Source organism: Bos indicus x Bos taurus, chromosome 3 (genome assembly GCF_003369695.1).
Source record: "Bos indicus x Bos taurus breed Angus x Brahman F1 hybrid chromosome 3, Bos_hybrid_MaternalHap_v2.0, whole genome shotgun sequence".
Classification (NCBI taxonomy): domain Eukaryota; kingdom Metazoa; phylum Chordata; class Mammalia; order Artiodactyla; family Bovidae; genus Bos; species Bos indicus x Bos taurus.
In genome coordinates this window covers 69,662,338-69,687,064 of record NC_040078.1, presented here as the reverse complement: position 1 = coordinate 69,687,064, position 24,727 = coordinate 69,662,338, and the positions used below count along the sequence as shown (strand labels likewise).

Genomic DNA, 24,727 nt, shown 5'->3' with positions numbered 1-24,727 from the left:
GGAAAGTGAAAAGTGAAAGTGAAGTCGCTCAGTCGTGTCCGACTCTTAGCGACCCCATGGACTGCAGCCTACCAGGCTGCTCTGTCCATGGGATTTTCTAGGCAAGAGTACAGGAGTGGGGTGCCAGCGCCTTCTCTAGCTCTAAAAACTACTCCCTAGTATTTTACACACAATACAATTTTGACTTTATAAGCACCTTACTTAAATATATCTATATTATCCCCCTAGTACTTTTATAACTGTTTCTTAAACCCACATTTTCTATGTATCTAAGGCAATGGCACCCCACTCCAGTACTCTTGCCTGGAAAATCCCATGGATGGAGGAGCCTGGTAGGCTGCAGTCCATGGGGTCGCTAAGAGTCGGACACGACTGAGCGACTTCACTTTCACTTTTCACTTTCATGCATTGGAGGAGGAAATGGCAACCCACTTCACTGTTCTTGCCTGGAGAATCCCAGGGATGGCGGTGCCTGGTGGGCTGCCGTCTATGGGGTTGCACAGAGTTGGACACGACTGAAGTGACTTAGCAGCAGCAGCAGCAGCTACTGTCCAAGAATCATACTAGGACTCTGGAAAACAAAGAAAAGATAGACATAGTTACCATACTAAGAGTTCATAGTTTATCAGAGGGAAAGAGACAGGTAAATAAAATACAAGATGGTAGGTGCTATATAGAAGATAGATATGTGTGTTTACATATATGTACACACATATACACACACACACAATGAATGAGGAACACAGAGGTGCAAGTAATTTATTATATCTAGGGAAGTTAAAAAGATATCATAAGTGACACAAAAGCTGATTTTAAATAATGAGATGAAGTTTCCCAGGACACAAAGGAGGATATTCTAGGAAAGAGAATAGAATGTGCAAAAACACAAGGGTGTGATGGTCTGAGAATGGGTGTGCTATTTGCTGTGTTTAGAATATAGGGTTAATCAAGAAACATGGATGGAGATAAATCTGAGAAAGTAACTTGGATAGGTTGTAAGAGTTCTTGTAAGTATCTGAAGAAGTTTCCAGTTTATTCTTTGATTACTAGGGAATCATAGATGCCTTTAAGGTACTTAAGGTACAAGAAGGTGACAAAAAGCCAGATAGTAATGACAGCCTTAGGGATATCACACACATGTACCTGTGTACACACATTTTCCTTTATGTTTAAGAAATGCCAATCTTATATCTGAAAATTTAAAACCTCTTCCTCCCTTCATTTTTCTTTTTCAGCTTTTCATAAGTACAGTGAGTTTGATGAGGATGATAACAAACATTATGTGGAAGGGCTGCGTTAAAAAATAAGAATGATCCTTTGGAGATCAAGGGAAGGACAAATGTTATACGTGGTGAAAGGCACGCACATACCACAGTGAGGCCCCATGGGACTTGAAATATATGAATACTCTTACTAGTAATTTAATAAGTAAAATTAAAATTTACATTCTTATAACTTTCTGCTAATATTGGGCAGATTTCCAAATATTTTGGGCTCTTCACTCTGTCTGAAAAAGAAACTGGCAGGAACTGAAATCTGAGTCAATCTCTCATTCATGAATATGAATGGGGAATTTGATGAAAGAAATTCTACAAAGATAAACTCAGAATGGGCTGGAGACGAAACACTTATGTTTTCACTTACATGAGAATCCAATACCATGTCATTGCATAGTCTTCAAACACCTTCACTCCAATTGCCCTTGCATCAAGGGCTTTATTGATACCACTGAATTCAAAGAAGAAAAAAAATCAATTATTTTTTGACTACCATTAAAGAGAAATGTTCTTATTATGATAAAATGGACCTGGAAGCTGATATTCTAAGAATATTTTTAGAAATCATTTATCGCTAGTGACCCCTTTGCTAGCCACAATAATATATGAGATGTCACTTTGGTGAACCTACAAAGGTAGCTACAGCTACACACAGAGGAACCATTGCCTTCAAAAGTGGTAAACATACCTTTTTTTCCAACATATGCAACATGCCCTCAGTGTTGCAGAGACCTCACTATAAGACATGAATTTAAATAAGATCAGCTTCTAACTTATAAAATCCATAGAGCTAAGAGTGAATATATTTAATTTCCCCTTCTTAATCTTCTGACACTCTGTTGCAGAAGGCACAAAGAGGCATATGCAGAAAAGTACACAAATCATTAGCATCCAGTTGAATGGGTTATCAAAGTGAACACACTTGGTAAGTACAACATAGTCATTCCTTCCCCCTATGTGCTCCAATTACAATACCTCTCCCTTCCCCTAAAATAACCACAGTTCTGACTTTTGTGATTATAATTTCCCAGTTTTCTTAGTTGTACCGTATATATATGCATCATAGTGTAATTTAATTTAGTTGGGCTTCTCAGGTGGCACTAGTGGTGAAGACCCTGCCTGCCAGTGAAGGAGACATAAGAGATGTGAGTTCGATCCCTGTATCGGGAAGATTCCCTGGAGGTGGGCATGGCTACCCACTCCAGTATTCGTGCCTGGAGAATCCCATGGACAGAAGAACCTGGCAGGCTACAGTCCACAGGGTCTCAAAGAGTCGGACACGACTAAAGCAACTTAGCACACATGTGCTTACTTCAAAATTTTATCAATGGAACTGTACTATTAGTACAATACATTTTTGCAATATATTTTTAATTTTAAATTCAACAACTGAGCTATGCAATGATATTCTGTGTTTATATTTGTATACACACATCTGTGTGCATGAGAAAATTATATTTCCAAATAACATGGAACACCACGATGCATACAGCCAAGAGAAACAGAAAATTTACTTCACTGTAAGTAGTAATAGAAATTCAACACAGTACTAACACAGCAGCATCGTGGTTGTTTCATTTTTCTTAAGGCTCCCTTCCATTTAAACAGCTGGCGGTTTTATTATTTCAGTCATTTTTTTTTAAATGATGCTTTAAAAAAATAATGGGTTTTTAAAATTATGCTCATCCAAAAGTAAATTATATTAAGGTGTTTCAATGTTTCCTGATGTCTCATTTATGTACCTGTTGATGGTGAAAGACTTAACCATTTTGAAAAACATAATTGTTCTTTCAAATTCATTCTTCTTTTTCCTTTGGTTTTCTTAATGAACACATACAAATTTCTCCAATCCACAGTGACATGAATATTTCATAATAAACATAATTCTTCCTCTATAACCCTTAACCTAACAAAGCTTTAGTTCAGGGATAATAATGGGGTGCATAAAATTGAAAATGGGGATTTGATCTACATACTTTGCAGCTCTTCTGAGTTCTGCAGCATTTCTTGTCTTTCCACTTCCATCATCAAACACTGTCTTATTTCCTACTGTTAAAGTGCCATTTTTAGTAGAGAAGTCTGGGAAACATCTCTGGAGAACTGTAAAAATAAATTAAAATTATGATAATCACTTTTCTTTCTTTACGATGTCCTCTCTTTCTTCAGCTTTCTGTTTTTTATAATCAAAATGCTTACTTGCTAGACACTATATAACTTGCTCATTATAGATAACCGCCCATTACTTGATAATCAGACTTTTTGATGATTCTCAGACAGACATGGGAAGTAAATACAATCATGATCTGAAGCTACATTTAAACTTGAGTATTTCATACATGATATATTCATTAAGTAGCCATAAGCAGGGCACATAGCACAGGTTTTATAATACTGACAACCTTGCTCTCATACTAAACACATCTTAATAAACAGGCTATATTTACTTGAATTATTAGATGAATTTAGTTTTGTTATTTTTTTAAAAAATTCTTAGATATTCCTTGAGTGAAACCTTGAAAACCAGAGTTTAGTGAATAATTCTTTAAGAAATAAGCATCAGCTCAAACTTTAGGCTACTAAGATAACTGAATTTTTATTTATAAAATGTTAATAATTTGTCTCTCTTCCAGCTTTTTCATTTATCAGTTTTTTAGAGGGGTTGGAAATGGAAATATAAAGCCATCAAAAATGGCCCATACTTTGTCAACTAGCATGATTTCTGAGAGTTTGTCATTCAATCTTTTATGTACTTTTTAATTCAACAGGATCTTTGCTTCTTTACAAATCTCTAAGCAGAAGATATTAAGAAGAGATGGCAAGAATACACAGAAGAACTGTACAAAAAAGATCTTCACGATCCAGATAATCATGATGGTGTGATCACTGACCTAGAGCCAGACATCCTGGAATGTGAAGTCAAGTGGGCCTTAGAAAGCATCACTACAAACAAAGCTAGTGGAGGTGATGGAATTCCAGTTGAGCTATTCCAAATCCTGAAAGATGATGCTGTGAAAGTGCTGCACTCAATATGCCAGCAAATTTGGAAAACTCAGCAGTGGCCAGAGGACTGGAAAAGGTCAGTTTCATTCCAATCCCAAAGAAAAGCAATGCCAAAGAATGCTCAAACTACCACACAATTGCACTCATCTCACACGCTAGTAAAGTAATGCTCAAAATTCTCCAAGCCAGGCTTCAGCAATATGTGAACCATGAACTTCCTGATGTTCAAGCTGGTTTTAGAAAAGGCAGAGGAACCAGAGATCAAATTGCCAACATCTGCTGGATCGTGGAAAAAGCAAGAGAGTTCCAGAAAAACATCTATTTCTGCTCTATTGACTATGCCAAAGCCTTTGACTGTGTGGATCACAATAAACTGTGGAAAATTCTGAAAGAGATGGGAATACCAGACCACCTGCCCTGCCTCTTGAGAAATTTGTATGCAGGTCAGGAAGCAACAGTTAGAACTGGACATGGAACAACAGACTGGTTCCAAATAGGAAAAGGAGTATGTCAAGGCTGTATATTGTCACCCTGTTTATTTAACTTATACGCAGAGTACATCATGAAAAATGCTGGACTGGAAGAAACACAAGCTGGAATCAAGATTGCCGGGAGAAATATCAATCACCTCAGATATGCAGATGACACCACTCTTATGGCAGAAAGTGAAGAGGAACTAAAAGACCTCTTAATGAAAGTGAAAGTGGAGAGTGAAAAAGTTGGCTTAAAGCTCAACATTCAGAAAACCAAGATCATGGCATCCAGTCCCATCACTTCATGGGAAATAGATGGGGAAACAGTGGAAACAGTGGCAGACTTTATTTTTCTGGGCTCCAAAATCACCGCAGATGGTGACTGCAGCCATGAAATTAAAAGACGCTTACTCCTTGGAAGGAAAGTTATGACCAACCTAGATAGCATATTGCAAAGCAGAGACATTACTTTGCCAACAAAGGTCCGGCTAGTCAAGGCTATGGTTTTTCCAGTGGTATGTATGGATGTGAGAGTTGGACTGTGAAGAAGGCTGAGTGCCGAAGAGTTGATGCTTTTGAACTGTGGTGTTGGAGAAGACTCTTGAGAGTCCCTTGGACTGCAAGGAGATCCAACCAGTCCATTCTGAAGGAGATCAGCCCTGGGATTTCTTTGGAAGGAATGATGCTAAAGCTGAAACTCCAGTACTTTGGCCACCTCATGCAAAGAGTTGACTCATTAGAAAAGACTCTGATGCTGGGAGGGATTGGGGGCAGGAGGAGAAGGGGATGACAGAGGATGAGATGGCTGGATGGCATCACTGACTCGATGGACGTGAGTCTGAGTGAACTCCGGGAGTTGGTGATGGACAGGGAGGCCTGGCGTGCTGCGATTCATGGGGTCGCAAAGAGTCAGACACGACTGAGCGACTGATTTGATATGATCTGATTACTAAAAATGTTTTAAAATCTCAATTTTACAGGAAGAAAGAGGAAGAATCAGGAATGGTTTATCTTTTTTTTTTTTTTTTTTACAAGAAGTAATACAGACTTGCAGGAGTTGATATGGAGTTTAAACCTGAAAATATGAAAGCAGTTGATACAGAGAAAGAACTATGTCTTCATAAAGCTTTTCCTGACTTATCTGGCTTTAAAATCAGTTTGTCTACTCACCTTCATCACCTTTAGCATCTGTAATAGGGATGACTGCTTAGTATCCTTTCTCTGTCCTGCTCCTCCCTGGCAAATTTGACATAGTCTCTACCAGATGCTTCTATTCCCTCTCAATCCAACCATATTTCTTCCTCCACCTCGCCATGGAAATTGTCCTCCCAGTGATTCCAGTGACCCCCTAATTGCCAAAGCTTCCAAATACTTTTTACTCTTCATCCAGCTGGAACCCATTACCTAGCACAGGGCTTGGTACAGAATGGAACTCAGTAAATCTTTGCTGTTGAATGAGTTAATTTTCCTGTTGAATGAGTCTTTGACACAGGAGACAACCCCTGCCCTTTATAACCCCTCCCCTGTCTTCCCTTGGTTCACAGGCCCAGGTTCTCTCCTACCCTCTCTTCGGCCTTTTCGTGTACTCCTTTTCTTTTTGCTGCTTCAATATGATCCCATCTACAGAACCTCCCAAACTTGTTCTATGTGGTATTTCTGGACCGTAACTCATCTAGTCTGTTACCTTTAATTACTAAATATGGTCATTATATTTTTGGAAAGTAGAGAAAAATTCTTGAAACAAGATACAAAACTTTACATGGTTTTACAAGCTACAGTGAACTATATTAACATTTTGGTGCATTTCCTTCCAGTCTTTCTTCTGTATACATTTTTTTGTTGTTGTTGTTGAGAGTTATTAACTATATAGTACATGGGATATTGTCTCTTGTTTCTTTTATTATTACTTATTTCCATTTATAAAATCTTTAATGAGTGAATTTTGTTAGCTGCATAACATTGTTTCAAGTATTATATTTAATTCCCTATTGGGGGGATACAAATTGACTTCAGTGTTTCCTTCACTAGACTTTGAAGGACTGTGCCTTATTCATTTTTGTGTCCCCAATGTGGGCTTCCCTGGTGGCTCACTAGTAAAGAATCTGCCTGGCAATACAGGAGATGTGGGTTCGATCCCAGGATCAGGAAGATCCCCTGGAGAAGGAAATGGCAACCCATTCCAGTATTCTTGGACTCCCTGATGGCACAGTTGGTAAAGAACCCACCTGCAATGCGGGAGACCAGAGTTTGATCTCTGGGTTGGGAAGATCCCCTGGAAAAGGAAAAGGCTGCCTACTCCAGTATTCTGGCCTGGAGAATTCCATGGACAAAGGAACCTGGTGGGCTACAGTCCTGCTGCTGCTGCTGCTAAGTCACTTCAGTCGTGTCTGACTCTGTGCGCCCCCATAGACGTCAGCCCACCAGGCTCCGCCGTCCCTGGGATTCTCCAGGCAAGAACACTGGAGTGGGTTGCCATTTCCTTCTCCAATGCATGAAAGTGAAAAGTGAAAGTGAACTCACTCAGTCATGTCCGACTCTTAGCGAACCCATGGACTGCAGCCCACCAGGCTCCTCCGTCCATGGGATTTTCCAGGCAAGAGTACTGGAGTAGGGTGCCATTACCTTCTCCAGGGCTACAGTCCATGGAGTTGCAAAAGAGTCAGACATGACTTAGCAACTAAACAACAACATCCACAAAGTACATTTTATATTGTGTTATCTAAACGAACTATAATTGTAAAGGCAGGAAATATCTTATATACCTAATATATCTTCAGTGACTAATGATTCATTTTTACCCTTTTGCATAAAAATCTGTAACACTGTCCTTAACTACAGACACTATTGCTCAAGGAATCCTGGTTAAATGCAGTTGCTTGCCAGACCCACAACTTTGATGGAGGGTCTTTAATGAGCCAGAGAAGAACGAAGGGAGCATGTAAGACATTGTGTTTGATAGTTGCTAACTCAATGGTACCTGACTTTCTACTCAAACTAATGTCTATTATCTTTCTTCCATTTTAAAAGAAATATGTACTCATTGTGGAAAAACAGATAAGAAAAAAGAAGAAAGAAGACAGAAAATGGCCATAGTTTTGCTATCTCCAAAATCAGTTTAGTTCAGTTGCTCACTCGTGTCTGACTCTTTGTGACCCCATGGACTGCAGCACACCAGGCCTTCCTGTCCATCACCAACTCCCAGAGCTTACTCAAACTCATGTCCATTGAGTCAGTGATGCCATCCAGCCATCTCATCCTCTATCATCCCCTTTTTCTCCTGCCTTCTATCTTTCCCAGCATCAGGGTCTTTTCAAATGAGTCAGTTCTTCACATCAGGTAGCCAAAGTACAGCAGTTTCAGCTTCAGTATCAGTCCTTTCAATGAATATCCAGGAATACTGATTTCCTTTAAGACTGACTGGTTGGATCTCCTTGCAGTCCAAGAGACTCTCAAAGAGTCTTCTCTAACACCACAGTTCAAAAGCATCAATTTGTCAGCGTTCAGTTTTCTCCATAGTCCAACTCTCACATCCATACATGACTACTGGAAAAACCATAGCTTTGACTAGATGGACCTTTGTTGGCAAAGTAATGTCTCTGCTTTTTAATATGCTATCAAGTTGGTCATAACTTTTCTTCCAAGGAGCAAGCATCTTTTAATTCCGTGGCTGCAGTCACCATCTGCAGTGATTTTGGAGCCTCAAAAAATAAAGTCTGTCACTGTTTTCACTGTTTCCCCATCTATTCACTATGAAGTGATGGGACCAGATGCCATGATCTTAGTTTTCTGAATGCTGAGTTTTAAGCCAACTTTTTCACTCTCCTCTTTCGCTTTCATCATGAGGCTATTTAGTTCTTCTTCATTTTTTGCCGTAAGTGTGGTGTCATCTGCATATCTGAGGTTATTGATATTTCTCCCATCAATCTTGATTTCAGCTAATTACTTAATATTTTGGCATATTTCTCTTCAATCTTTTTCTTTGAATATACTTTTGTTTATTCATTTTCATTTTTAGAGGCTTGTCATTACAATGTATATAGTATTTTTCATTTTATTTAAAATTGTAACATAAACAATACTTATGTGTAAAAATTCTAAAATATTTCATTTAATAAATGCATCATAATTTATTTCAGTATATTATTGCTTTTGAATATTAGAATATTTCCTTTTCTTTTTTTGGTTGTTTTGAATAACATTGTGATGGACATCTTTATATAAAGTTTTTTATCTGTAGTTAGAATTATGTCCTTAAGAAAGGAAAATGAGTGATTATCTCATTTTCTCCTAAACAGGGTTTACGTTTATAAATTTTAAAGAAATACAATGTCAATTCATTCAGGAGACATATAAATATTTCATGTTTTAAATGAATATATAAATTCATATAAATGGGGTATAAATATATACCCCATTCCTACTTACTCCCCAAGCAATTTTTCAACAAATTTTTTGGCCGAATTCAGGGGTAGGTGTATTTGGGTATGTCTGCGTGTGGCTCATGTGTTTTCTTAGAGTAGCAAAGAATCAAACTGACTGAACTTTTAATATTCAATTTTTAAACTTTTCTGTGTGCATTTATGCCACCAAACCTAAAACCTCACTCCTGGGGAACACCCTAGGCTGGAGTCAGAAGAATGGGCTTTGTAGCTTTGGCTTTCTTCTCAATTAACTCAGGGAGTATGGGCCAGTTATAGGACCATTCTCAGCCTCATTTTTGTCAATTGTAAAATCAGTGAACTGAATTAAATAGCTTCTTGGTAGATCCTGTGTTTCTGAGGTAAAATAATAACCACTTACAAGGTTTGCTTGGATAAATCGCTGATGGACAATCATTATCCAGTAAAACTTGTGAGAGAGTCTAAAATTGAAGGAAGAATGTGTTAACATTTCGAAGACTATGTGACGACACATCTTAGTCAATATATAAATTGTGTCCTTTAAAAATGCAATTCCCTAATAATTTCCTTATTCCAAATTACTCCCCTAGTGAGAGTAATTGTAAGATTATCATACACACATACTTGTTTGACAAACACTCTTAAATATCCTAACTGTAATTCAATAGAATCAACAATAATAAAGTCAGACATGCTGAAACCAAGGTACATCTTTGAAGGTGTGTATCTTTGTCTTAGTTATATCCTCAGTCTAATGCTTTTATTTTTTCCTGGAAAAATGATATCTCCTTTAATTTAGAAGCCATCACAGCTAATTAACATAATAAGGTTTTAGAAGTCCCTTATAAATCTTAAGTCTAGGTAGTGTTTGGGGATTTTTTTTCAAATGAGTAATTATCAAATCAGGTTTGGAAATAAAGTTCTTGTTACTCTGTAGCCATGGAGCTTTATCACCACATTAATGAAATGGTGACCGCAAATGACATTTAGCTCCTAGCTCTTGACAGCAAAAAAATCCATCCAAGTGGAGAATCTGTTGGTGTCAGGAAATAGTTCATACTAACTTACCAGACTTAATAGTCCTGTATAACACCCCAAGTCTACAAAAGGATATGCTCTAAATTGTGTTGTGTTTGTATATATACGTGCATTTGTGTTTTAATGAAATGGTAACATTAGTAATAATTTCCTAGAAAATTTTGGAGCCTGTCCAGTTATAAATACATTACACTTGAGATTGAAACAAGATAAATTCTTCTCTAGTTTTAAGCTTAAACACATATACCTCCGCAGGCTTAAGAAAAGTAGTCCGGCAGAACTGGCTGTAGTATGTCCAGTATTCACTGTCGTTTTTGTACTTAAATTGTATTTCCATGTAAGTTAAAAATCTTTCTGGGCACTTGGAGACACAGATCTGTGAAATAAATACAGTGGTAGGAATTGAATTGAATTGAGTTGAACAAACCAAGGAATTATCTACAAGGTTAAACTTCTAAATTACCCATCACAATAAAAAAGCAAAGCACCAATTTCCATCTAAGAAACTTAAATCAATTTTCTAAACATATTGTAAAAAATTAAATTTCATGTACCGGCTATCAACCTCTACTCCTTGCCCTTGGATGCTAATATGCTATTAAAACAATAAGATACAATACAACGACAAAATATTTTTAACTTCTGATTTGATATAGTTGTAGATCTTTACACAGCTTTAAAAATAATAAATTCCATGTACCTTTCACCCAGTTTTGGCCAATGGTAATAATTCGCATAACCATAGCACAATATCACAACCAGGAAGCTGGTATTGTTAGAATCCACTAACCTTATTCAGTTTGTACCAGTTTTACAGGTGTTCATGTGTGTGTGTGTGTGTGCAATTTTATCACTTGTAGATGTGACATCATCCACAGGACAGAGATGAACTTTTAATGAAATTTTTAATGATTTTCTGAATTAGTAGATAAGAGTTTAATCCAAGATTAATTTTGCCTGAGTAGTTTATACATTTTTCAGGGTTAGAATCTTGCTTTCTTTCCTATGTATGACTAGAATGGTAATTAAAAATGCTCTAAACATTGATAACTTATGCCACTAAGAACTATCATAACCAGTAAATTCTCAGAACATAATTGGGGGGTTTATTACCATAAGAAACTAACAAAATTAGGGATATTTGTGGTAATCAATCATTATTATTGTCTTTTAGCAACACCAGTCAAATGTGGGCAGAGAGGTCACTGATGGAATTATCTTTAATGAACTTTAGGGGCCTATTAATACCAAATCAGATCACTGTGCTAGTCCACAGAGCTACTGTGGAGTGACTGCAATCCAATTAGTAACTCCACAGAGAGAAAACACAATCAGGGAGGAGGCACTCTGTTTGTTTTGCTTTTGTATGTAATAAAAAACCAACGATCACATGATGTCATGAGAGTTGCAGTCAATTCTTGAACATTCTCTCCTCTACCTCCAGTTCCTCCTTATAGAAGCCCTCTCAGCTCTGACTTGCTCCATCTCCCTACCATATTGTGGTAACTATTCTCATTGGCCAGATTGTAGCTCAGCCCCCACTGGCAATTAGGTAAAAACACAGCTGCTAAGCTGATATCTCTTTCCTATCTTTTGGTCATGTTTCTGCTACATGAGGACATTTGGTATCGACCCCACAGCTAAGGTAGTAGGTGGATACCTAAATGGGTACCTCAAGTGTCATAGTTAATATTGTTTTGTAGCAGCAGCATTCTAACTTCTTTTAGAAGTTTCTAAAAGGTAAACAACCCATCTCCATGTTCACACCTCCAGATGTAATTTCTGTTTCTTAGTCTCTCCTACACACGTGCACACACACAAGTACATACACACATTCATGCACATCTAGAGGAAATAATGAAAGTCTCACAGGTATCTTTATATGAAAACTGAAGAACTGTTGATGGACATTCACAGCATCCAACATGCTCACATTTTGGGGAAGAAGACTGAGGTCATTGTCAATACAAATGTTCAAAGTTTACTCTGATTGGAGTTAAACTTAAAAAAACCATTAACATGTTTGGAGCTAACTCACAGACATTTACACTTTGGCAATTTACTTATAAGACTCTGGAAGATAACTGAACTAGCCCATTGTTTGATACACTTAAATGGATTTATAAAGTAAAAACTGAATGTATTAATGCCTTCACTGGCTTTAAATGATGGTAGGAACTACTGAGCTGAGGCCATGATGATTTCTGAATTTATAAACACACACACATACAATGTATACTAGACACATAAAAGTATGGTGTATGCAACACGTGGACTTCCAAGGTAGCTCAGTGGTAAAGAATTTGCCTGCCAATGCAGGAGATGTCAGTTCAATCCTTGGGTCGATCAATCCCTGGAGGAGGAAGTGGCAACCGACTCCAGTATTCTTGCCTGAAAAAATCCCATGGACAGAGGAACCCGCAGGCTACAGTCCATGGGGTTCTCAAAGAGTCAGACACAGCCGAGCAACTGAGCAAACATGCAACATATAAAAGAAAGTAATTTAAATGTTAAAAAATGTTTTATTAAAGAGACACCAAATTTCATTCCAAACATAAAGGAGCTGTTAAAAAACAATATAGCAACCGCTCTTTACTCTCTCTCTATCAGACGTGTTTGTTCACTATAAATACAATGCTGATTAGTAGCAATCAACATATAATTAGCCAAAAATGAAGGTCACATTGAGGTTGGATAGCCTAATTGATCAAGGTTTGTCCTTAAATGCTTATGACACATGTCTGGACCATGCTGCAGTTAACAGAAAACATAATGCATAAAATCAGTAGATGCATTATTACCTGGCAGACTGAGAGCAATTCTGTATTATTGGCAGCTGATATATATTCTGACTCAGTTCTGATTCTTTGTATAACCACAAAGGGGCACCTTGAATATAGTTCTTCATCATTATTTTTACATATTCTGTTCATATGCAATTAATACTCTAATATAAATTAGGATTTGGTGAGCGGAAGAGAAAGTTACACTGAAGATTAAAACAGTACAGTTCCAATGAAGAAAGGATCTAGTAACTGAAATGTTTAACAAAAAGCATAGTGTGGAAGGATTTTTTGTTTCATCATGAGAATGATGGATTTGTATAGTATAGTGGAAGATTTTCTAGACTGGGAATAGTAAAATATTAATTCTCTCATTCATTCATTTACTCTTTAATTCAACAAATATTTATCAGTCACCTACTCTGAGCCTGTTCTAGGCACTGGGGACACAGCAGTGAACAAAAGAGATAAAAATCCCTACCCTCAAGCAGTACATTCTAGTACATTCTAGTAGGAAGAGATGGGTAATAACAAATAAGTAAAATTGTTTGCTCTAAGTATTCTTGCCTGGAGAATCCCATCAACAGAGGAGCCTGGCAGGCTACAGTCCATGGGGGAGCAAAGACTCGGAGATGACTGAGCGACTAAGCACCCAAAATGATAGTAGCTGTTATAGAGAAAAATAAGGCTAGAAAGGCCAGATGATGAAAGGAACCAGGATGGGATTATGACTTTAAACAGGTAGTCAAAGGGAGGTGTCACTGAAAAGGTAATATTTGAGGAAGACTTGAAGACTAGTGATCAAACTGTAGTCCTCTGGAGAAAGAGGAGGCTAGGCAGGGAGAACAGCAAAGTCTAGGTGCTTTCTTGGATCCTTTGAAGACAATGGATGGTCACTATAACTTGAGTGCAGTGAGCAGAGGGAGAAACAGAGCAAATGTGGTCAGAGTCAGGCATGCAGTGAAGGACCTTGGAGGACATTGTTAGGACTTTGGCTTTTAATATGAGTAACTTGGGAGGCTATTGAGGGAAAGGGGCCTGAGCAAAGGAGGGATATAATGTGACTGACATTTAACAGGATCACACTGGCTGCTGGGTGGAGAAGAGACTAAGGGACTGGAGGCAGGGGCAAGAATAGAGGCAGAGAGACCAGTCAGGGGTCACTGAAACAATATACTGGCTCCTTGAAAAGAGGAGGAGATGGTTAAAAGTAATTTGGTCCTGGGTATATTTTGAATGGAGACCAGAGGAATTAGCTCACAGCTCAAATATGAGTACAAGAGATAAGAGGGATCAAGGGTGATTCCATGGTTTTAGAGTTGGCCTTAACTGAAAAAGAAAAGACTGTTGGCGGGTGTGGGGGGTGGGGAACAATTTTAGGGATAAAGGCAGAGGCTTTCAGGGATTGAGTTTGGACATGTTAAATTTGAGATGCCAACTAAATATCCATGTAGAGACATGACATAGGTGGTTGGATAAAAAGAACTGGAGTCCTGGGAATATACATATATAAACTAGGAAGGGTGGTATATAGATGGTAGTAAAACCAAAAGACTAGGTGTGATCACCAAAAGGGTAAATAAAAATTTTGAAGAGGGCTAAGCCTGGTGGAGGAGGAAACCCCAGTGTTTACAAGGTGCTGGGAAGATGAGGAGAAACCATCAAAGAATACTGAGAGGGAGGATCCAGAGAATTAAGAAGAAAGAGAATGCTATGTCCTAGGAGCCAAGTGAAGAAAGCACTTTAAGGAAGAGGGATTGATTAAACAATACTGTTGGATCAAGTAAATATGGATAGAGAATTGACCATTGGCTTAAATATATGGAGATCAATGGTATCATTTGGAGAAAATGGAGTAAGAATAAAAGCCTGAATGCAAGTAAGAAGAGAAGATTCAGACACATTGGATATAAATTATTCTTCTGAGGAATTTTGCAAAAAAAAAAGAACCACAAAGACATGAAGCAGTAACTGTAAGGGGATATGGGATCAAGGAGAAAACTTTTTAATATGGAAGAAATAACAGCATGTTTTTCTTCTGATGGGGATGATTTAGTAGAGAAGGAAAATGGTAATAAAAAAATAACGGAAGATTTCTGGAGCTGTATGCTGGAGTTTGTGAGTGAGAATAAGATCTAATGCACAAGCAGATGGGCTGGCCTTGGGCACACAGGCTGTTCCTCCAGAGAAGAGCAGGGAAGGCAGAGTAAATACATGAACACAGATAATGGCAGGAAGGTCAGTGTGGGAATCTGTAAAAGTTGTCTACTGAATGTTGATATTTTCACAGGGAAATAGGAAGCCAAGTCAAAGGCTGATAGAGACTGGGAAGGAGGGCTTGGAGGTTTGTGATGAGAGGAAAAGGTGTGAAATTGTTTTCTAGCAGAGTAGCTAGTGAATGGACAAAGGGTCTCTTGTGTGATTGAGGGACAGCATGGAGGGGACCCTGGAGGTTAGCAGCCCTCAATTTAATGGACTGTTGTGTGTGTTTTCTGCAAGAACACACTATTGCCTAGGTTGAGGCATGGAGTAGGCAGAAAGCTGCATTTAGTCATGAATGAGTTTTTGCCAGGAAAGTAAATGAGAGGGGGGAAAAGAATTGAGGGTTTATATAAAGGTGTGATTCAAAAATTCTTTTCAAAATTTTATTGAAGTATAGTTGTTTTACAATGTTGTGTTACTTTCTGGTGTACAGTTCAGTTCAGTTGCTAAGTCGTGTCTGACTCTTTGTGACCCCATAAACTGCAGCATACCAGGCCTCCCTGTCCATCACCAACTCCTGGAGTCCACTCAAACTCATGTCCACTGAGTCAGTGATGCCATCCAACCATCTCATGCTCTGTCATCCCCTTCTCCTCCCACCTTCAATCTTTCCCAGCATTAGGGTCTTTTCAAATGAGTCAGTTCTTCGCATCAGGTGGCCAAACTACTGGAGTTCAGCTTCAGCATCAGTCTTTCCAATGAATATTCATGATTGATTTCATTTATGATTGACTGGTTGGATCTCCTTGCAGTCCAAGGGACTCTCAAAGAGTCTTCTCCAACACCCCAGTTCAAAAGCATCAATTCTTCGGCACTCACCTTTCTATATAGTCCAACTCTCACATCCATACATGACTATTGGAAAATCATAGCTTTGACTAAATGGACCCTGGTTGGCAAAATAATGTCTCTGATTTTTAATATGCTAGACAAGGTTGATCATAACTTTTCTTCAAAGGAGCAAGATCTTTTAATTTCATGTCTGCAGTCACCATATGCACTGATTTTGGAGTCCAAAAACATAAAGAATGTCACTGTTTCCACTGTTTCCCCATCTATTTGCCATGAAGTGATGGGACCAGATGCCATGATCTTAGGTTTTTGAATGTTGTTTTAAGCCAACTTTTTCACTCTCCTCTTTCACTTTCATCAAGAGTCTCTTTAATTCTTCGCTTTCTGCCATAAGGGTGATATCATCTGCATATCTAAGGTTATTGATATTTCTCCCAGAAATCAACCTTGTGCTTCATCCAGTCCAGCTTGTGCTTCATCCAATCCAGCGTTTCTCATGATGTACTCTGCATATAAGTTATATAAGCAGGGTGACAATGTACAGCCTTGACATACTCCTTCCCCAATTTGGAACCAGTCTGCTGTTCCATGTCTGGTTCTAACTATTGCTTCTTGACTTGCATACAGATTTCTGAGGAGGCAGGTCAGGTGGTCTGGTATTCAAACCTGTTGATCTCTGGTTCCTCTGCCTTTTCTAAATCTAGCTTGAACATCTGGAAGTTCATGGTTTAAGTACTGTTGAAGCCTGGCCTGGAGAATTTTAAGCATTACTTTGCTAGCATGTGAGATGAGTACAATTGTGTGATAGTTTGAGCATTCTTTGGCATTGCCTTTCTTTGGGATTAAAATGAAAACTGACCTTTTCAAGTCTTGTGGCCACTGCTGAGTTTTCCAAATTTGCTGGCAAACTGAGTGCAGCACTTTTACAGCATCATCTTTTAGGATTTGAAATAGCTCAACTGGAATTCCATTACCTCCACTAACTTTGTTTATAGTGATGCTTCCTAAGGCCCACGTGACTTCACATTCCAGGATGTCCGGCTCTACGTGAGTGATCACATCATCATGATTATCTGGGTCGTGAAGATCTTTTTTGTACAGTTCTTCCATGTATTCTTGCCACCTCTTCTTAATATCTTATGCTTCTGTTAGTTCCATACCATTTATGTCCTTTATTGAGCCCATCTTAGCATGAAATGTTCCCTTGGTATCACTAATTTTCTTGAAGAGATAGCTAATCTTTCCCATTCTATTGCTTTCCTCTATTTCTTTGCACTGATCACTGAGGAAGGCTTTCTTATCTCTCCTTGCTATTCTTTGGAATTCTGCATTCAAATGGGTATATCTTTCCTTTTTTCTCCTTTGCCTTTCGCTTCTCTGTTCATAGCTGTTTGCAAGGCCTCCTCAGACAACCATTTTGCCTTTCTGCATTTCTTTTTCATGGGGATGGTCTTGATCACTGCCTCCTGTACAATGTCATGAACCTTCGTCCATAGTTCTTCGGGCACTCTGTCTATCAGATCTGATGCCTTGAATCTATTTCTCACTTCCACTGTATAATCATAAGTGATTTGATTTAGGTCATACCTGAATGGTCTAGTGGTTTCCTCTACTTTCTTCAGTTTAAGTCTGAATTTGGCAATAAGGAGTTCATGATCTGAGCCACAGTCAGTTCCCGGTCTTGTTTTTGCTGACTGTATGGAGCTTCCCAAAATTTGGCAGCAAAGAATAAAATCTGATTTTGGTATTGACCATCTGGTGATGTCCATGTGTAGAGTCTTCTCTTGTGTTGTTGGAAGAGGGTGTTTGCTATGACCAGTGTATTCTCTTGGCAAAGCTCTATTAGCCTTTGCCCTGCTTCATTCTGTACTCCAAGGCCAAATTTGCCTGTTACCCCAGGTGTTTCTTGACTTCCTACTTTTGCATTCCAGTACCCTACAATGAAAAGGACATTTTTGTGTGTGTGTAAGTTCTAGAAGGTCTTGTAGATCCTCATAGAACCGTTGAACTTTAGCTTCTTCAGCATTACTGGTCAGGGCAGACTTGGAGTACTGTGATATTGAATGGCTTGCCTTGGAAATGAACAGAGATCATTCTGTTGTTTTTGAGATTGCCTCCAAGTACTGCATTTTGGACTCTTTTGTTGACTATGATGGCTACTCCATTTCTTTAAGGGATTTTTGCCCACAGTAATAGATATAATGGTCATCTGAGTTAAATTCACCCATTCCAGTCCATTTTAGTTCACCGATTCCTAAAATGTTGGTGTTTACTCTTGCCATCTCCTTTTTGACCCCTTCCAATTTGCCTTGATTCATGGACCTAACATTCCAGGTTTCTATGAAATGTTGCTCTTTACAACATGGGACTTTACTTCCATCACCAGTCACGTTCACAACTTGGTATTGTTTTTACTTTGGCTGGTGTACAACAAAGTGATGTTTTATATATATATATATATATATATATACACACACACATATTTATACATACATACACATTTTTCCATTGTACTTTATTAAAAGATATTAAATATAGTTCCCTGTACTAAACAGGAAATCTGTCTATATAGAACCCTGTTTATCTATTTTATATATAGTAGTATTTATCTGTTAGTACAAAACTCATAATTTATCTCTCTTCTCCCTTCCTCTTTGGTAACCATAGATTTGTTTTCTATGTCTGTGAGTTTGTTTCTGATTTGTAAATAAGTTCATTGGTATCATTTTTCAGATTCCTCATATAAGTGATAATCATACAGTATTTGTCTTTCTCTGTCTGACTTATTTCACTTAAGCAGTGGCCTCCAAGTTGCTGCAGATGGCATTATTTCATTCTTTTTATGGCTGAGTCATATTCCATTGTATATATGTACCACATCTTCTTTAACCATTCATCTGTTAATGGACATTTAGGTTGCTTCCATGTGTTGGCTCTTGTAAATCATGCTGCTATGAACACCTAGGAGCATGTATCTTTTCAAATTAAGAGTTTTCTCTGGATTTATACTCAGGAGTGGAGTTGCTGAATCACATGGTAGTTCTGTCTTTAGTTTTTTAAGAAACCTCCATACTGGTTTCCATACCGGCTGCACCAATTTACATTGCCACAATAACGTATGAAGAAGTGAAGTCGCTCAGTCGTGTCCGACTCTGCGACCCCATGGACTGTAGCCTACCAGGCTCCTCTGTCCAAGGGATTTTCCAGGCAGTAGTACTGGAGTGGATTGCCATTTCCTTCTCCAGGGGATCTTCCCAACCCAGCGATCGAACATGGGTCTCTCGCATTGTAGACAGACTCTTTACCGTATGAGGGTTCTATAAAGGAGTGATTTTCAAGAGGGACCATGGAGTTTAAATCATATAAAGAAGGAGATGGAAAGATGATAGAACTGAGGGAAACTTTGAAGGGTATCAGGTGAGTGGTTTGTAGGTCCCAGTGAGGTAGAAGAATAACTGGAGTTGAAATATTAGAGGGACTGAAATGATTAGACAGTATGATGTTTGAAATTAAGGGTGGTAATTATTGGTACTGACAAGAGCGAGGATTTGACCTTGGGGGTGAGTGGCTGTGATAAAAACAAGGTTCTGTGGTAGAGGTGGTCACAGAACTAAGATGTTAATACCCCAAGATGGCTTAAATCTCAGCAGGAAATAAGCTATCAAAAGTCTTTGAGGGACATGAGGAGGAAAGCAAGCAGATTTTCTAGAGAAGACCTTTGGCTGTGGTTTACTTGCACAAGGAACCAGGAGGAAGCAAATAAGTCAAAATCCTACTGAGTTTTTAAGGTAGTTGTACTGCTAAATTCATGACCTAACCTGAAAAGGCATTTGACTGTTAAAATAATCTTTGACATGATAAACTTGTACAACAGGAAGAGAGTTTCAAAGCCACGTGGCCTTTAAAGAGGGCATATTTCCAGTGTTCAGCAGTGGTATGGCCTGAGGTTGACAGACAGGAAATAACCTTCCAGTTTGTTGAGCGAAGGATCACAGGATTATAGATAAGGAACTTCCTTCAGAGAACACAATCCAAAGAGAATAAAAGACTGTTCTTGTGCTATGCAGTAAAGGCCACTGTGCACTTACACCTCCTCCCTTTCTGAATGGGAGTTTGTATTCTAACTTCCCTAGCCCTGTTCCCCATTGTGCATTTAGTGTCAAGACCTGATGGAGAGACTACCCATCATCCATAGATCCTAGACTGTGGGTTGAAGTTCAGTACCACACAGGACTCTGAGTTGTCTCCCTTGGGAAGAAGGGTCCTCTAGAGGACAGATGGATAGACTATAGAAAACGAAAGGAACTGTCCATTGATATCTGTGCCTCTTGTTTCATTTCTTCATGGTACATAAGAGGCTGCTCAGTCCACAGTTACATTGCTTTATTTCTTCTTTCCTTCCTGCTTGCATCTCAGGTTGAACATTTAAAACTTATAAGTTTACGCTATTTGAGTAGAAATACAATGTGTGACCCAACTGATCCAAGGCTTAGAACAGGGGTGCTTTATTCAGCTTTTTGCCTCCTTCTAGCAACTAGATGCTGCTGCTGCTGCTGAGGCCTTAAGGGATGACAGAGTCACCAGATGAAGGAGCCTGGAAGAGAGCCGCCACTGACTGCAAACACCGCCTTATACTATTATATGGCCAAAAAGAAACTATTGTGTTTAGTCACTGAAAAACTGAAGTTTATTAGTTACAATAGATGGCTTTATTCTTCCTAATGCTAATCTTGAGAAAAATATCTCTACTTCTCTATACTGCAGTTTTTTCATTTATAAAAATAGGTGGTTGGACAAGATAATCACTGAGGTTCCTAGTGATACTAAATGATTAATCCCTGTTTTTATTGTATACGAACAAACATGAGATTATACTTCTGTCTTGTCACCTTCCATAAATTCATCATTAATCACACACATCCAGAATTCAAATAGAGTTTCTCAGTTCTGTCATCCAAGAATGTTCAAAATTGCTAAACCCAGTGAGGCATTTTTTTTGCCTTACCTGTGTGGTAGGGCACTGTAGGTTTACCACCACGGAGGGACTGGTACAGGTGAGCAGGTTAAAGTAAAACAAAATGGACTTGTTCCTAAAAAACAACATAATAGTTTTTAGTGACTGTGGAAATATTTCATATCATTTCATATCATCGGGTATACTTTAATATAACATGACCTTTAAAAATCTGCTTCATTTCCTCTAGGAAGTTGCAACATATTCCCCAAATTCCCATCAAGTGGCCTAACACTTAAAGTAGCTTTTGGTAATAGTAAAAAGTCAAAATAATCAAATTGTCCATCAACAGGGGATTGGTTCAATAAAGAACTCCACATCTATAAAGTAAAAGATCATACTGCCATTGAAAATAATGTTGAAAAATATTTAATGGATGAATTTAAGAAGCAGGTTACTAAAGAGTATCAAAATATGATTTAATTTTGCAAAAACAGTTATAACACATTATATGCAGAAACAAATGATTATATCTGAATGGTGGCATTATATTTATTTAGATAATTTTATATTTTATGGGTTTCATGAGATAAACATGTATTATTTCAGTGATCTGAAAAAAGGTAAATTTAGTTATATTTTCTCTCTGTTTAAAATTATGTTCAGGGGCATAGTGGTGGCATAACTTGACATTTATTATTGGGGATCTTCCCTCATGGCTCAGATGGTAAAGAATCTGCCTGCAATGCTGGAGACCTGGGTTCAATCCCTGGGTCAGGAAGATTCCCCTGGAGAAGGGAATGGCAACCCACTCCAGTAATTCTTGCCTGGAGAATTCCATGGACAGAGGAGCCTGGCAGGCTACAGTCCATGGAGTCACAAAGAGTCGGACACAACTGAATGACAAACACACACACCACACACACACTTCGCTAGCAATAGTGATGACTTTGCCATTTGGCAAGCCACGTTTCTCCTCTAAATCTCAATTTCCTCAGCAGTAAAATGGGGATAATACCAGCCTGACCTGCTGAACAGTGGTGTTGGGAGGACATAGGAAAGGGTGGGCTCAAGACAAATGGCTGTCTAACTTTAGTATGCATCAGTGAACCTTGGGGTGTGTGTTGAAAACTGTGATTCCTGACTCCTTCTCAACCCTTCAGAGCCCAGACCCTAGGAATTCACATTTCCCCCTGTGATCCCCAACTGATTCAGATACAGGTGGTCTATAAACAATATCTTGAGAGAACATAGCCATATACATTCAAGAGGAATGTTTCCAGAACCTTGTAAAGTCCCAAGTTAACATGACTACATATACAACATAAAATGTATAATAGGTTGTTGAGTTATATTTTTCCTGCTGACTCACAATCACCAAATAGGATCTGAATCTAGAAACAAAAAAAAGCTCTCCACAGAAAATGTGGGCTAGATCCTTGCATCACTTCTGCTGCTTCTTGCTCATGTCTTCATAAGCAAAAGATGAGTGAGGGAGGTGATTGGAGACAGTGGAACTGGCAGGATACAGTCATCAGAGTTCAGAGGATTTTTTCTCCCCTCCTCATTGAAAGGGTGGATTATTTCTTCTGGGTTTCAAACCACAAAGGCTCTGAGAGAATCTCTCACAGAGACAGAGGGTATCCCAGTTGGTTCTAGAGGTAAAGAACCCACCTGCCAATGCCAAAGACATAAGAGATTTGTGTTCGATCCTGGGGTTGGGAAGATCTCCTGGAGGAATATATGACCCACTCCAGTATTCTTGCCTGAAGAATCCCATGGACAGAGGAGCCTGGCAAGCTATAGTCCCAGGCTATGGCTGGGACGGTATGGCAGGCTGCCACAAAGTCTCAAAGTGTCAGACGTGACTAAAGCGACTGAGCACACATGGACATGGGAAGGGCGGACCAGCATCTCGGTTTCCAGCTGGATACTGCTTTGTGTGGCAGACTTACTACAGCCCTCTACCCATTTTAGCAGAGAAATGTGAGACCCAGAAACCACAAGAGAGTGGAAATAGACCAATGGTGCAGATGGAGAACAGCACTGAAGTGGTCTGTCATGGAAGGGTATGGAGCCAAGGAAATGGGCTTGCATCTTCCTGGTGGTACATCACCTGATAAGAGACTGGAGATGAATCACTAGGGATGGAGCTGAAGGGGTTTGGTGGAGAGAAAGCCAAAACTCATTTCTCAGATCAAAAGACTAGTCAGTAAGGACTTCCCCAGAGAATTTCCACTTTCACACCATGAGAGAGCCAGGCTTTGTCAAGGAGAGAGTGTATGGATAGTCAGTTACATCTTAGTTTCAGTAGTAACAACCATGTGGGACTAGGGCACTGGCCAGGAAAGTAACAGACACTCTTTCTCCTTCTATATGTCACAACACAAAGCGCTAAAACCAGGAGGGAGGGAAGAGAAGGAAAATAACAGAACAGGCCCACTCTTAAGTTCTCTTGCAGAGTTCAAACCTGAGCTGGGGAATTGGAAGAGATGGACTCAAATTTTAAATTGGACTACACTGAACTTTTTAACAGAAAGTGTTTAGAAAGCTATGGAAGATACCCAAGATGCCAAAACAAGAACAAAAGAAATTTGAAAGAACATTATTGAAGGCAATAATAAGGGGGAAATAAACCCACTTCCGGAGAAGGCAATGGCACCCTACTCCAGTACTCTTGCCTGGAAAATCCCATGGATGGAGGAGCCTGGTGGGCTATAGTCCATGGGGTCGCTAAGAGTCAGACACGACTAAGTGACTTCACTTTCACTTTTCACTTTCATGCACTGGAGAAGAAAATGGCAACCCACTCCAGTGTTCTTGCCTGGAGAATTCCCAGGGACGGGGGAGCCTGTTGGGCTGCTGTCTATGGGGTTGCACAGAGTCGGACACGGCTGCCGCGACTTAGTAGCAGCAGCAGCAGCAAACCCACTTCATGTTTGTAATCCCATCAAGTTCTGATGGCTCAAGAATCTGGCTATAAATGCAGGCACAGTATGCACAAGGCTACTTAAAGATTCCACAAGAGTGAATTTGGCTCTTTCACCACACAGGCCGCTATACATTCTACACAGTCGCATGGTGCACGTGACTCAAATTTGTACCTAAGTGAATAAATAAATTATTGCATGTCATGCATGGGTCATTGGAGTCCCTTAGGAGTAGTTAAAAGGCTGAATGGTAAGTCAGCAAGTGTCAAGAGTCCACCTTAGGTAAAACTGACTTATAAACTGCAAAATGCTGCATAAACTTGTTATTCGCCAGATAATGCAATCCTCAAGGGTAAAGTTTGTACCTTATTCATGTTTATATCCATCTACTTTCCCAACACTTAGCCTAGTACTTGGCCCATTCCAGGCACTCATCAGATGTTGCAGAATGAATGAGATCAATTTCAGAATAAGTTTCTCAGTATCTTAGAATCCTCCTCAGTTTTTTAACACATCTGTATTCATTCTGTCAAAGCCTGCCTGATATCCTTTAATGTCAGTGGTCCTCAGATTCCTTATATACAAATCTGCGACCCCATGAACTGTATAGCCTGCCAAGCTCCTCTGTCCATGGGATTTCCCAGGCAAGAATACTGGAGTGGGTAGTCACTTCCTTCTCCAGGGGATCTTTCCAACCCAGGTAGGGAACCTGGGCCTGCTGCATTGCAGGATGATTCTTTACCATCTGAGGCATCAGGGAAGCCAAATGGTAATGATTGGAGAGGAATAATTCTGCAAAAGTGATTAAGGACGTAACT

At 39.1% G+C, this 24,727-nt stretch overlaps 1 protein-coding gene across 5 annotated transcripts in view; it reads right to left on the bottom strand.

Moving 5' to 3' along the window:
• SLC44A5 (solute carrier family 44 member 5) overlaps positions 1–24,727 on the bottom strand; it is a 432,655-nt gene that overhangs the window by 42,134 nt on the left and 365,794 nt on the right. For all 5 annotated transcript variants that reach the window (XM_027536863.1, XM_027536861.1, XM_027536865.1 and 2 more), the window contains 5 exons: positions 21,031–21,115; positions 10,436–10,564; positions 9,551–9,611; positions 3,254–3,377; positions 1,645–1,728 (listed from right to left, as the gene is read on the bottom strand). In XM_027536863.1, coding sequence (XP_027392664.1) covers positions 1,645–1,728; positions 3,254–3,377; positions 9,551–9,611; positions 10,436–10,564; positions 21,031–21,115 — 483 coding nt within the window. The remainder of the gene's footprint in view (positions 1–1,644; positions 1,729–3,253; positions 3,378–9,550; positions 9,612–10,435; positions 10,565–21,030; positions 21,116–24,727) is intronic.